The following is a 13,274-nucleotide window of genomic DNA, read 5'->3' as shown; positions in this document are numbered from 1 at the left end:
TTTTACATATTCAAATCTATCAAGTATTTGGCAATTTCTTTCTTTGTTCTTATATGTAAGTTCTCCTCTCCCCTAGCTCCAGTAAATATTCACACATATTTAAGAGAGTGTCAAACTGATCACTCTTGATTTTCTTTGCAGATATATAACCAACTGAGCACAGTGGAACACATGACTGTCTATGAGAAAGAAGCCATCCCAAGCAGGTTCTATTACAAGGAAGGGAAGTTTGTCTCTCCTTTGACTTTAGTGGCGGATGAAGGCTGGTTCATAACTGAGGTAATTATGAAATATGTGCCAATTTATTCTCTATGCAAACTCTATAAAACAGTCCCAATTTAAATAATAGTTACTCGAGGTTTTATACATAAAAGACTTTTTCACGTAGGCGTCGTTCGTTGCGTTATGCCTTTCTTTAGAGAATCAAAAGTCTTGATCGGGTAGCTCTGTAGACACAACTGTAGACGTGAACCCAGAGTCATGGTTTAGACTTCGTGGCTCCAGACTCGCTGTGTTTTAACAAATGGGCCTTAACTCGATTACCCAGCTTACAATGTAACCTGTTCGCTTGAAAGTGGAACAATTACTGTGAACCAAAGCAATTGCTCAAGGGCAGTCAAAAGCAGGGAAAGGCTCAGCTTAACTTTCACCTTCAAGAGAAATGTTTGGCAAACGAGACTGTGAGTCCCCAGTTTGCCAATTCGATCTTTCAGAGGAGAATATCATGCATTTTCGGTCCAAACCTTAATTGCCTCATGCCTGGATGACCTCCACAGCCTCCTCCTGGTTGGCCTGGACTCTAAGCTCATTCAGTTCTGGCATCAGCTTGGGGTATCGGGCCACGGTGGGGAGGCCCTGCCCTTTAGGGGAGTCTGCGGTCATGTCATGTTTACAGTTCATTCCTGTGGACAGCATGGGTTATTTTAGGAATTTGAAGGTGGGTTGCAATCTTTAGCTTGGTTCAAAAGTAATTGCGGTATGGCAAAAATCACAATTACTTTTGCACCAACCTAATAGAACAGGCTCCAGGGTACATGAGAGTAGCTGATTGAGGCCAACCAAGTGTAAGACCTAAGACTGTCAGTAGTCACCCCGGGGCATGAAGGCAGGTGATGATCGGCAGGAAGGGCTGACTGTGATTGGGACCCCCTGGTGAGTGGGAGTCCGGGACATGGGCATGGGAAAATGGGGGTTGTATGACATGAACATCAGTTATGCAGGAAGACCACGTGGCTTCTGGGTGCTCTCAGACAGAGAGAAGCACCTGGCACCGAGGAACCGAGAAGAGAGCAGATCCAGTTAGGAGTGTGAGTTGCACAGAGCAGAGGCCAGCGAGGTCCTCCCCAGGCAGCTGTGGCTTCTCTGCCACGTGGTTTACAAGGTCAGGGTTCCTCTGTTCCCTAACACCCGCTCCCCTACAATCCAAAATGCTTCTCATCACTTCATCACAGCGTGTGAGGTCACCTGGAGTGAGGTTAGGTGGGAATCACCGAATCATCACTTAGAGTGGTTTGCTCAGGACCTCACACGGAGTGCACATGTGGTCAAGCAAGTCACCTATCTCACTGTATTCCATAACGCCAGCCTTCCAGACCACACCAAAGGGCTTACTGTGTGAACTTTTTTCAGTTTATAAAATTCTGGCAGAATTGCTTTGAATTTTTAAAAGCAAATATGCCCTGAAGGTTAATCCACAGCCGTCAGTCATTTCTTAGCTGGCTATTTGCATCCGTCATTACTCTGTCGTCTTTAGCTGAAGTCGCCTGTGCTGAGAGGCTGGGTGGTGGGGAGGGAGAGTGTGAGAGGGCAGAAGTGATCGGGGCATCTTGGTGGGAAACAGGCTTAGGTAGGGGAGTGCAGGGCCAGAGGTCACTACAGAGATGCTGGATGACTAATGAGGTGCCATCTCAATTCCAGCGAGAAAGGTCTTGGTCCCCTGCAGTAGGGTGTGACAGGTGCTGGGGAAGCAGCTTCAGCCCTGAGTCCTCTCAGTGAAAGTAAACATGGTATCTCAGCAGCCACATGTCCGGCATGAAGATGCAGGGCCCTCCAGTGAGTGACGGAACACAGTGCTGGGAGACCTCGAGGCATCTGCTAAGATGCTCTTGGTCATAAATCACAGCCTATTTGATAAATGTGGCTTAAACAAAAAGGATTTACTATCCCACATAACTAGAAGCCTGAAGGCAGGCAATTCCAGGATTGCTGAATCCAGCAACTCAATTATATCACACCCCAAGCCAGCTCTTCTGCAATGCTCTTGGCTTTCTTCAAGGTCACAAGGTGGCTGCTGCAGCTCCACACATCACATCATATCCTGTCAGGACATTCCAAAGCAGGAAAGAAAGGGTATGGGTTCTGTTTGCATGTCTTCTACTTTTATCAGGGAGCAAAATATACATACCAGAGCCAGGGCCAGACTCAGGTTTTGTAGGACCCTGAAGATTATGGTGAAGGGGATCTCTCTTTAAGAAGAAAACATGTGCAATTATGAATACAAAATTAGGTACAGGGATTTGGAAGAAGTTCACACACATGAGGAGCCTTGGTGCATAAGCTGTAAATCTGCTTCTGCCCAGAACCCACCAGCGGCTTCCCTTCGGTCTCATCAATCAGCTGACTAGTGGGGCTAGAAAATTCCTGCCTTGGGTCAGTTTTGGTTCTGAGATCTGAAGTTGTGCTGAAGTGCAGACCAGGGGGTCCCAATCACAGGACAAAAGTGAAACAGAGGCCAAGAGTCAGGCAGACTGGGGCCCCGAAACAAAGAACAGAAAGAAGGGGTGAGGGGAGAGCAAGGACAAACGGCAGCCTCTGCACCATTCTGACTGGTGCTGGCCCACTCAGGATGCCCAGTGACACGTCTGAGGACACATCCTCCTTCCCCTGGCTCTGCTTCCATCTCCCCCGCATCCTCCTGCCCCACACTCTGCTGTGGGTCCAAGTACCTGCTCCCCTGTAGGAAACCGACAAATTAGCATTGACCATGTTACGTTCTATTATATATTACTTTTGTGTGCATTGACAAATACACACACACACGTTTGTCTGAGTAATAGAAGTGAGACCGTCAGTTAGCAAGGGCTAACCAGTACTGTATTGTATGTCTTAGGGAGAAGCCACAGAACAGAAAGGAAGAATGCCTAGCTATTGACGATGATTAGAGCAGCATTTTAAAACATACAATCACTTCCAAAGGAAGATTTGAGGTAATTTCAAAGATAAGTGAAGTAGAAATCTTAAAAAGAAAAAAAAGAACATCAGAAATAAGATAAATAGGGTGTGAAAAAATAAGATTAGCTCTGAAAGATGAGGGTTGCCCACTAACAGACTATCCATGGTGGCTCACACACCTTTAATTACTAATGATAAAGGCTGCGAAACTCATCCTCATGTATCACGCCCGGATCCTTAGCAACTCTAGAATGACCCCTCCCCCAAAGCTTCAATGACATGCATAGAAAGTTATTTTACACCTTGCAGATAATAAATACATCAAGAAAAATTTCTGTTTAAATTGTAGTCAATGACAACAACTGCTGCAATAATAATGGCTATCTTGAATTAAGTGCATCCCAGTTCCTGTTTCTGATTCTCCTGATGACTCTGCATTGTGGATATTGTTAGTTCTTTTTGTTTGTTTTATTTTTGTTGGCTTTTTTTTTTTTTTTTTTTTGAGATGGAGTCTCATTCTGTCACCCAGTCTGGGGTGCGGTGGCGCCATCTCAGCTCACTGCAACCTCTGCCTCCCAGGTTCAAGAGATCCTCCTGCCTCAGCCTCCCAAGTAGCTGAGATTACAGGTGCCCACCAGCCTGCCCAGCTAATTTTTGTATTTTTAGTGGAGACGGGGTTTCACCATGTTGGCCAGGATGGTCTTGAACTCCTGACCTCAAGTGATCCGCCCGCCTTGGCCTCCCAAAGTGCCGGGATGACAGGCGTGAGCTACCGTGCCCCACTGTTATTGTTAGTTCTGAAAATAACATACAGCCAAACAAAATGGAACACACATGTGGTTCTGAGCTTCCAAGAAGCCAATCCAAGGAGGGCAATCAGTTCCATTAACATAATTTACGGCATCTATATCCATGAACACAAATGTCTCTCTGGAAAATCATAATCCTCCCTGAGTCCTGAGAGACACTGAGATATCTTTTTTTTTTTTTTTTTTTTACATAATTGCTCTTCTATTTTTTTATTTTTTTTTTAAATTTCTCAAAATTTAATATTTTGGAAACATGACATCAAAATTTACAGAGCAGAATTAGAATTTCCAGGACATTTAATATTAGAAATTTCAGTACAAAATACAAAATAAAGCAAGCATGGATATAATAATAATAATTTGGCAAAACTAAACGAAGAAAAGCCATCATTGTATTAGCACCAAAGTGAACAAAAATGCAGTAGTGTATATAAGATTTGAACTATAGAATTAAGCAGCCTTATGTACAGACATAATATAGAACCCTCATATACAAATTACCTAAAATATACTCTTTCCAGTGTTGTATGGAACAATATAAAAACTATATATTCATCCATAAAGAAACTCTCAGTAATTTTCTTTTTTTTTTAATTTTATAAAATTCTCCTTATATTTCTAGGAGTTTTTGCTCTATAGTTTGCTATTATATTTTTGTTTTTGTTTTTATTATACTTTAGGTTTTAGGGTACATGTGCACAATGTGCAGGTTTGTTACATATGTATCCATGTGCCATGTTGATTTCCTGCACCCATTAACTCGTCATTTAGCATTAGGTATATCTCCTAATGCTGTCCCTCCCTCCTCCCCCAACCCCACAACAGTCCCCAGAGTGTGATGTTCCCCTTCCTGTGTCCATGAGTTCTCATTGTTCAATTCCCACCTATGAGTGAGAACATGCGGTGTTTGGTTTTTTGTCCTTGCGATAGTTTACTGAGAATGATGTTTTCCAGTTTCATCCATGTCCCTACAAAGGACATGAACTCATCATTTTTTATGGCTGCATAGTATTCCATGGTGTATATGTGCCACATTTTCTTAATCCAGTCTATCGTTGTTGGACATTTGGGTTGGTTCCAACTATTTGCTATTGTGAATAGTGCCGCAATAAACATACATGTGCATGTGTCTTTATAGCAGCATGATTTATAGTCCTTTGGGTATATAACCAGTAATGGGATGGCTGGGTCAAATGGTATTTCTAGTTCTAGATCCCTGAGGAATTGCCACACTGACTTCCACAATGGTTGAATTAGTTTACAGTCCCACCAACAGTGTAAAAGTGTTCCTATTTCTCCACATCCTCTCCAGCACCTGTTGTTTCCTGATTTTTTAATGATGGCCATTCTAACTGGTGTGAGATGGTATCTCACTGTGGTTTTGATTTGCATTTCTCTGATGGCCAGTGATGATGAGCATTTCTTCATGTGTTTTTTGGCTGCATAAATGTCTTCTTTTGAGAAGTGTCTGTTCATGTCCTTTGCCCACTTTTTGATGGGGTTGTTTGTTTTTTTCTTGTAAATTTGTTTGAGTTCATTGTAGATTCTGGATAGTAGCCCTTTGTCAGATGAGTAGGTTGCAAAAATTTTCTCCCATTCTGTAGGTTGCCTGTTCACTCTGATGGTAGTTTCTTTTGCTGTGCAGAAGCTCTTTAGTTTAAAGAGATCCCATTTGTCAATTTTGGCTTTTGTTGCCATTGCTTTTGGTGTTTTAGACATGAAGTCCTTGCCCATGCCTATGTCCTGAATGGTATTGCCTAGGTTTTCTTGTAGGATTTTAATGGTTTTAGGTCTAACATGTAAGTCTTTAATCCATCTTGAATTAATTTTTGTATAAGGTGTAAGGAAGGGATCCCGTTTCAGCTTTCTACATATGGCTAGCCAGTTTTCCCAGCACCATTTATTAAATAGGGAATCCTTTCCCCATTTCTTGTTTTTGTCAGGTTTGTCAAAGATCTGATAGTTGTAGATATGCAGCATCATTTCTAAGGGCTCTGTTCTGTTCCATTGATCTATGTCTCTGTTGTGGTACCAGTACCATGCTGTTTTGGTTACTGTAGCCTTGTAGTATAGTTTGAAGTCAGGTAGCGTGATGCCTCCAGCTTTGTTCTTTTGGCTTAGGATTGACTTGGCGATGCGGGCTCTTTTTTGGTTCCATACGAACTTTAAAGTAGTTTTTTCCAATTCTGTGAAGAAGGTCATTGGTAGCTTGATGGGGATGGCATTGAATCTATAAATTACCTTGGGCAGTATGGCCATTTTCACGATATTGATTCTTCCAACCCATGAGCATGGAATGTTCTTCCATTTGTTTGTATCCTCTTTTATTTCATTGAGCAGTGGTTTGTAGTTCTCCTTGAAGAGGTCCTTCACATCCCTTGTAAGTTGGATTCCTAGGTATTTTATTCTCTTTGAAGCAATTGTGAATGGGAGTTCACTCATGATTTGGCTCTCTGTTTGTCTGTGATTGGTGTACAAGAATGCTTATGATTTTTGTACATTGATTTTGTATCCTGAGACTTTGCTGAATATCTTTTAATGACGCTTTGCAGTTTCCTAGACTAAATATCTTAATCATTTTACTTCTATCCTGGAATTTACAAATTTTTATTATTAAGACACCATATGTAAAAGCTATAATTTCTGATTCTACTTTAATATAACACTGGGGCTTTATTTATTTGTTTTCTGAGAAATCCGCAAAACAAGTGCCCATTCTTTCTTTATTGGCTTAAACTTCTTCCTTTGACATCATTCGATTGTTTGTTATCCTTTCTTGACAACAGAGAATTAAAAACCCCATTCTATATCCTTGTTTCTGCTCTGTGCCAAGGCTATTAATCTCTCACTTTCCTATTCGCTAAACTTCTCCCCAAATGGTAAAAGAACATTATGTTTTGCCCTAAAACCTACATACCCATCCACAGTGCATGCGATGATGTTTCAGGGCTGGCTTACACTTCACGTCTGTGGCATGGCAAGACTCTCGACCCAAAAGCAGTCTCTCTGGGTCTGAGTTTGGCTGGCAGATGAGACTGGTTTCTGGTTTAGCCATGATTAGGAAAACAGCTGAGTCAGGATATGGTGATGCTGTCCCCCATTCCTTTCTGCCTATAGCCGCCATCCCAGAAACATGGAAGATTTGGTTTCCTTGGTCAAAATGCCCTTCCCCAAAACACACCAACTTTCTACCATCAGTTTAAGTCTTGCAGACCCTAAGGTGGCTGCACTAACAGGAAGACTTAATTGAGTTCATCTTTTTCTTAGGATTTCTTAGAGAGGTGTCACTGAAAAAGATAAAGACAGAAACAGATTTTATTTATTTATTTATTTATTTATTTATTTATTTATTTTGAGATGGAATCTTGCTCTGTCGCCCAGGCTAGAGTGTAATGGCGGGATCTCTGCTCACTGCAACCTCCACCTTCCAGTTTCAAGCGATTCTCCTGCCTCAGCCTCCCGTGTAGCTGGGACTACAGGTGCCTGCCACCACGCCTGACTATTTTTTTTTTTTTTTTTTTTGAGAATGAGTCTCACTCTGTCGCCCAGGCTGGAGTGCAGTGGCACGATCTCTGCTCATTGCAAGCTCCGCCTCCCGGGTTCACGCCATTCTCCTGCCTCAGCCTCCTGAGTAGCTGGGACAACAGGCGCCCGCCACCACGCCCGGCTAATTTTTTGTATTTTTAGTAGAGACGGGGTTTCACTGTGTTAGCCAGGATGGTCTCAATCTCCTGACCTTGTGATCTGCCCGCCTCGGCCTCCCAAAGTGCTGGGATTACAGGCGTGAGCCACCGTGCCTGGCCCTGACTAATTTTTCTATTTTTAGTAGAGACAGGGTTTCACCGTATTGGCCAGGCTGGTCTCAATCTCCTGACCTTGTGATCCGCCTGCCTCAGCCTCCCCAAGTGCTGGGATTACACACAGTCATCCAGCGGGACTGCTGACCCTGCCATAGCAAAGCAAGGGCCCCCAGTTTGCCTCTGCCACTGCACTCTTTAATAAACCAGCTGGATTTCCAACTGCTTTCAGTCCTTTCTCCAGCCTCCTGTCCTGAAAGAAGAGAAATCTGAAAGTATTCTTATTCCCATAGGATAAAACAGAAAGAGGAAAACACAGGCTGCCTCCACTGGTCCAGCCTGAGCCCGTCCCACCAGCCAAGCTCTTTGCTTCAAGGATAGGAAATGGGCCTTCCTCATGGAAGTCCTGCCTGAGACCTGGTCCCTGTCCCCTGGAAAGCCTTTGCCCTGCATCTTCCCGCCAGGGGATGAAGATCACACTCTTCCCCGAGCACGGGAGCCCTGCCCAGGTTGGGTCCACTGGGGTTCTCAGCTGGTCACCCTGCCACTCCCTCCCCCAGGGGCCTGGGGCAGGTTGGGTTGTCACAATGTCATGGTGGGCCAAGGACACTGAGGAGGCAGGCTCGGTGATGCTAAATTATGGGAGAGTCAGGCACAACACAGCAAAATGCCAAGTGGAGAAGGGCTGTGGGCAGCTTGCAGCAGACTCAGGCACACTCTTCCGTCCCCGACCGTGAAGGCCGTGTGCCTCGGCGATCATGCGCCTAGCGACCCAGCAGATATGTGCTGAGGGCCGACTACATGTGATGGCCAATGAAAAGTTCTAATTCCACAGTGGGGAGTCACTGGGAGTCCTTGCCCTGCTCCCGCCCTCCCTGCTAGTGAAGGCACTAGACACTAAATAAACACACATGCCACACAAATAAATCCCCATGGTAAGAGCTGTCATGGACACAGAGAGTGCCATGAAAGAGGGTACTGGGGTGGGGGCAACAGGAGCCCGATATAGATGAGGGGCTGGGGGCCCCTCTCTGAGAAGGGAGCTTGAGGCTGAAACCCAGAGGAGGAGTGCTCCGTGGTCAGGCGGGAAGAGGAGGTGCTCTCCAGGCTGAGAGAACGGGCTGCTTGAAGAACCTGAGCCAGGACAGACCTCTGAGAGCAAGAGGAATGGAAAGAATGGGCCAGGTGGCCAAGTGTGGGGAGCCAGGAGAGGGGACGTGGCAACAAGATGGGACTGCTTAGGTAAGCAAGGGACCATTGGGCCAGGACTTGGTATTTTTTATCTTAAGACTTGGTATTTTTGTGGCCGGGCATGGTGGCTCATGCCTGTAATATCAGCACTTTGGGAGGCCGAGGCAGGTGGATCACCTGAGGTCAGGAGTTCGAGACCAGCCTGGCCAACATGGTGAAACCCCGTCTCTACTAAAAATACAAAAATTAACCGGGCGTAGTGGTACATACCTATATTCCCAGCTACTTGGGAGGCTGAGGCCGGAAAATCACTTGAACCTGGGAGGTGGCAGTTTCAGTGAACCAAGATTGCACCACTGCACTCCAGCCTGGGTGACAGAGCGAGATTCCATCTCAAGATAAAAAAAAAAAACTTGGTATTTTTAATCTTAAATTCAATGGGAAATCACAGGGAATTTTTACAGGGAAGGATCGTGATCCATCATCTTCAGGGTAATGTAATTCATAGCTCATGGGAAGAACAGGGTTAAAGAACTGAGGTCATGAGCAGTTCCATGAAAATCCTTACACTGACCCAGTAAACAGACTGTCAATGTGATTTCATACACCTTTAATTAGTACTACTGGTTGCTGTGAACAACGATCTTAATTTTTCTTGCCTGGGTCATTGTAGACTTTGGAAAGAGCTCCCTATGGCCCTCCCGAAAGTTTCCATGACATACACATCAAGTTATTTTATATTTTGCAGATAATAAAAACATGGGGATTTTTTAAAAAAATGTGGTCAGTAACAGCCATAACAATAGTGGCTATCTGGAATTAAGTACCTCCTCAATTCACGCTCTCTGCATTGTGGATACTGTGGTCCCAATTTTACTGAGTGAATGGCGGCTCAGCATTTTAGGTGCCTTGCCTATGGTTACAAATCTCTGAGCAACAAACCCAGGACTTGAATTCAAGTCTAGCCATGAAGCACACAGTCCCGTCCAGTTCTTCTAAGATGTTCCAGACACTTCAACAGAATGTTCAATGTGTGTCTAACCTCGTGTTTCCCAGTTACAGACTCACCCTTCTGGCTTCTGTGGGGTCTAGAGCTACATCTTGGCTCCTTCACACGTGCAGAAACAGAAGTTCTACCATCATCCTTTTAAATTTTCTTGCTCGTGTTATACTGCAAAAACCTCTACAGTTGCTCCAAAGCCCAATTTACCTCCTTTTCTTCTTCCTTACCCCAACCCCTTTCTTTCTTTCTTATCACCAACATGGGTGATTTGCATATACCGGAACCCAAATTTTTCTGGTTGTGAAAACAATTCTTCCAGTGCAAGACTTAAGTGTTGGGAATTTGGTGGTCAGGGAGGGGTAACCGTGCTCGCCCAAGTAACTTCAATCAGCCTAATAATCAGTAGAATCCCTGGAATGCCCTCTCTGTGCCAATCCCTCCCTGTCCTTCAAAGCCCAACTCAAACACCATCTCTTCCAGGAAGCACTCAAGAGTTGCTAGTGTTCTCCTGCTTGGAGTTTCCGTAAGACCTGATGCTACATCTGTTTGTCTGGTTTAGACTCTGCCCTCCTGGAGTGGGGGCTCCCTGAGGGCAGGTCTTTGGCATCTTGACCTTTGTTTCCCATCATAGAACTTGTACACAGTAGAGTTTCAGTAGATGTTAGTGGGTGGTACGAATTATTAAATATTGAGACAGTTGATTCCTGACTACTTATTGACAGATTGTTCACTTGGTTGGTGTGTAAACCAGTCACCAAGTAAACAGAGAAGAAAGCGAAGTTAGGCTTTCACCCTTAGCTAATTATCAGTAGCCCCAGAAGAGATTTCAACAGGGAAGAGGTGTTGAAAGCACGAATTCTTCTCACCTCAGTTGACCCAGAGCTACAGTCCAAGGGCGGGACACAGCAGCTCTCCCCAGCCCTGAAGGGCTAATTCCTGCAGCCTCTCCTGGATGATGTCCATTGTGTGCCACCATGCTGCTGAAGGTAGGATGGGGAAAGATTTCCCCAGAGCTTGGTGAAAGATTGTAGAACATGGTCTGGACCCCTGCCTGACTTGAGAGAAATGCAGCAAATTCAGGCCCAAGTTTCTAAAGGAGGCCAGTATTTTTCTCCAGAGGAAAGACTTATTTTGAAAACTGGAAAAGGATATGAAATGCCAGGCTCAATTCTAAAGCCTGTGGTTGAATGGCTGTGAGGCCTGGACCCAAAATATCTGGGGAAATCAAGACAATCTGGAAAACATGGCTTCGGAGCTGCAGTGGCAGCTAGTGTGGTATTGTCCAGGCCTGCCTGTGCTTCAGGAAGTCAGATGTGGGGCGCGAAGCTGCATGCGTTCTGGCGGTGACCAGGACCATCTGTGTGAGCTGCGTGGGAGCACAGGCATACCCTTCTCAGCCTGGGCGCGCTGCAATCAACGTGATTCAAAAAAAAAAAAAAAAAAAAAAGAAAAGAAGAAAGAAACCCCGTCCACTGAGTGCTTTTCTCCAGCGCTTCGCTCCACTCTGAGAACGTCTGCGTCTCCGGATCCCTGCTGACTTTGCTGCCTGCATTTTCCATTTCGAGGATCAAGCAGTGTGTGGCCAGGGGCTCGCTGGGGTCAGGCCAGCGGGCCGAGGCCTAAGCAATTACATTCTGTTTCAGAAAGACAGAGAAAGGGAAATGGTTAGAGGAACATCTCTTTGGAGCGGCATGTGGCAAACACGTCTCCAAGGCTCATAACCACCACTCCCACGGGCTCCAAAGAGTCCTGCTGGCTGGAAGCCACTTTGCAGGACAATTTAAAATAGCAATGCCACAAAATATGAGACAGCGTGGTTTATAATAGAAACCATATCTCGACCTTCACACTAGCAGCAAAACCATCCAAGCCAGCCAAACTGTCATCATTTCCCCAGTTTTCACTGAAGGCACCCATGGCTTGAACATTATTGGTGCCTTTTCTTAGACGGGGAGGATGTCAGAAGTGTATTGTATTCTCAGGGAGGTGGGAGGCCTCTGTTATAACCATGTCCTAGAAGAAAAATGTAGATTTTTATTAGGCCTCTAACCTTAGATAGGTTTCACCTTTTATTTTAATCTGACCAGATTTCAACGGTGTTCCCCAGTTCCCTGGAGACCTGTTGTGATGCCTCAAGGGAGAAAGGGAAGAACATGGGTCCCTGACCCCACACCTCATGAGAATTATACTTTCAGTAGTTGAAAGGAGACACAATAGTCAAAATGTGTAACAACCAGCACCCCATGGGCGCTGGCCTTTGAGAATGAAGCACTTGTTGGAGCAGCTGGAGGGCCACCCTGGCTCCTGCCTGTTGGAAAGCAGCCCTGTAGCAACTGATCCTGTGCCTAACTCTGCAGTCCCTTGAAGCCCTTTGAACTTTGTAAGAGGGAGGCCCGTGTTGCTATGCCCAGCGCCACACAAAGGGACATGAGGCACAGTCCCTGATCAGAAAAGGACAATCATCCTTTTACACGGCCCACAGCAGATGCCAGGTGAGCAGCTTCCAGGGGTTCTCATGCCTGACTGCACATCCCGACCACCTGGGGGACATTAAGAAGAGATTCCTCAACTCCTCCTGACCTGCTGAATGCAAATATCCAGGAGCCAGGTCCAGGCCAAGCTCAGGGTGGTCCTTGAGCAGCCAGCATGGGATGCACCGGTGTGGATGGTGAGCACCCTGGTTTCCAGCAGGGAGCGACGCCGTGGCCTCTGTGGGAAGAAGGCCAGAGGGGCAGCACCAGGCAGAGCAGGAGGGACCAGGCAAGGCCCTGCAACGGCGCCTCTGCTCGGGGAGGGATGCCAGAGAAGACAGATTTCAACCCTCCAGCCACCTGGGGAGGAGACATTTAGGGATGCAGGACACAGCTGGAGGCCGGATGTTGGGCAGCTGTTGGCCACCAGCCTCCTCCGTTATTCTCCCGGGGCAACCATTCTCCTATATATGGTGGAGAGAAATAGGAAGTAATGGGTGAGAAATATATATGCTCATGTATTCCAAAAATGCATCATGAAAAGACAAGTAAATTCCCCCAGAGTTTGCCAAAGCCATACCTTGCCCATGTGAAACAGCAAATAATGAACATGGACCACTCAATGCTCCCCACCTCCGCCTGTCCTTCCACCCCTCGCTCTGCCTGCGCCTTCATTCCCAGCGCAGCCTCGCATTTCTGATTGTGCTCCCCAGACAGCACAGCTCAGCTCAGCACACAAAGGAATCCTACAATGCTGGATGCAAACGGATGGGCCCTGGCAAGTGTAGAACAAACTGTATTTACTGGGTTTCTGATTTGGAGGTAAAGCGCG

General features: G+C 45.7%; 1 protein-coding gene across 1 annotated transcript in view; it reads left to right on the top strand.

The window, feature by feature from the left end:
- Nucleotides 1-13,274, top strand: part of ENPP6 (ectonucleotide pyrophosphatase/phosphodiesterase 6) — a 169,828-nt gene that overhangs the window by 137,491 nt on the left and 19,063 nt on the right. The window contains exon 6 of the mRNA XM_003271470.3: nt 142-279. Within this exon, the coding sequence (XP_003271518.1) occupies nt 142-279 (138 nt within the window). The remainder of the gene's footprint in view (nt 1-141; nt 280-13,274) is intronic.

This window comes from Nomascus leucogenys, chromosome 7b (genome assembly GCF_006542625.1).
Source record: "Nomascus leucogenys isolate Asia chromosome 7b, Asia_NLE_v1, whole genome shotgun sequence".
NCBI lineage: Eukaryota > Metazoa > Chordata > Mammalia > Primates > Hylobatidae > Nomascus > Nomascus leucogenys.
Note: the sequence above shows the minus strand (reverse complement) of the source record. Positions and strands in the feature narration are given on the sequence as shown.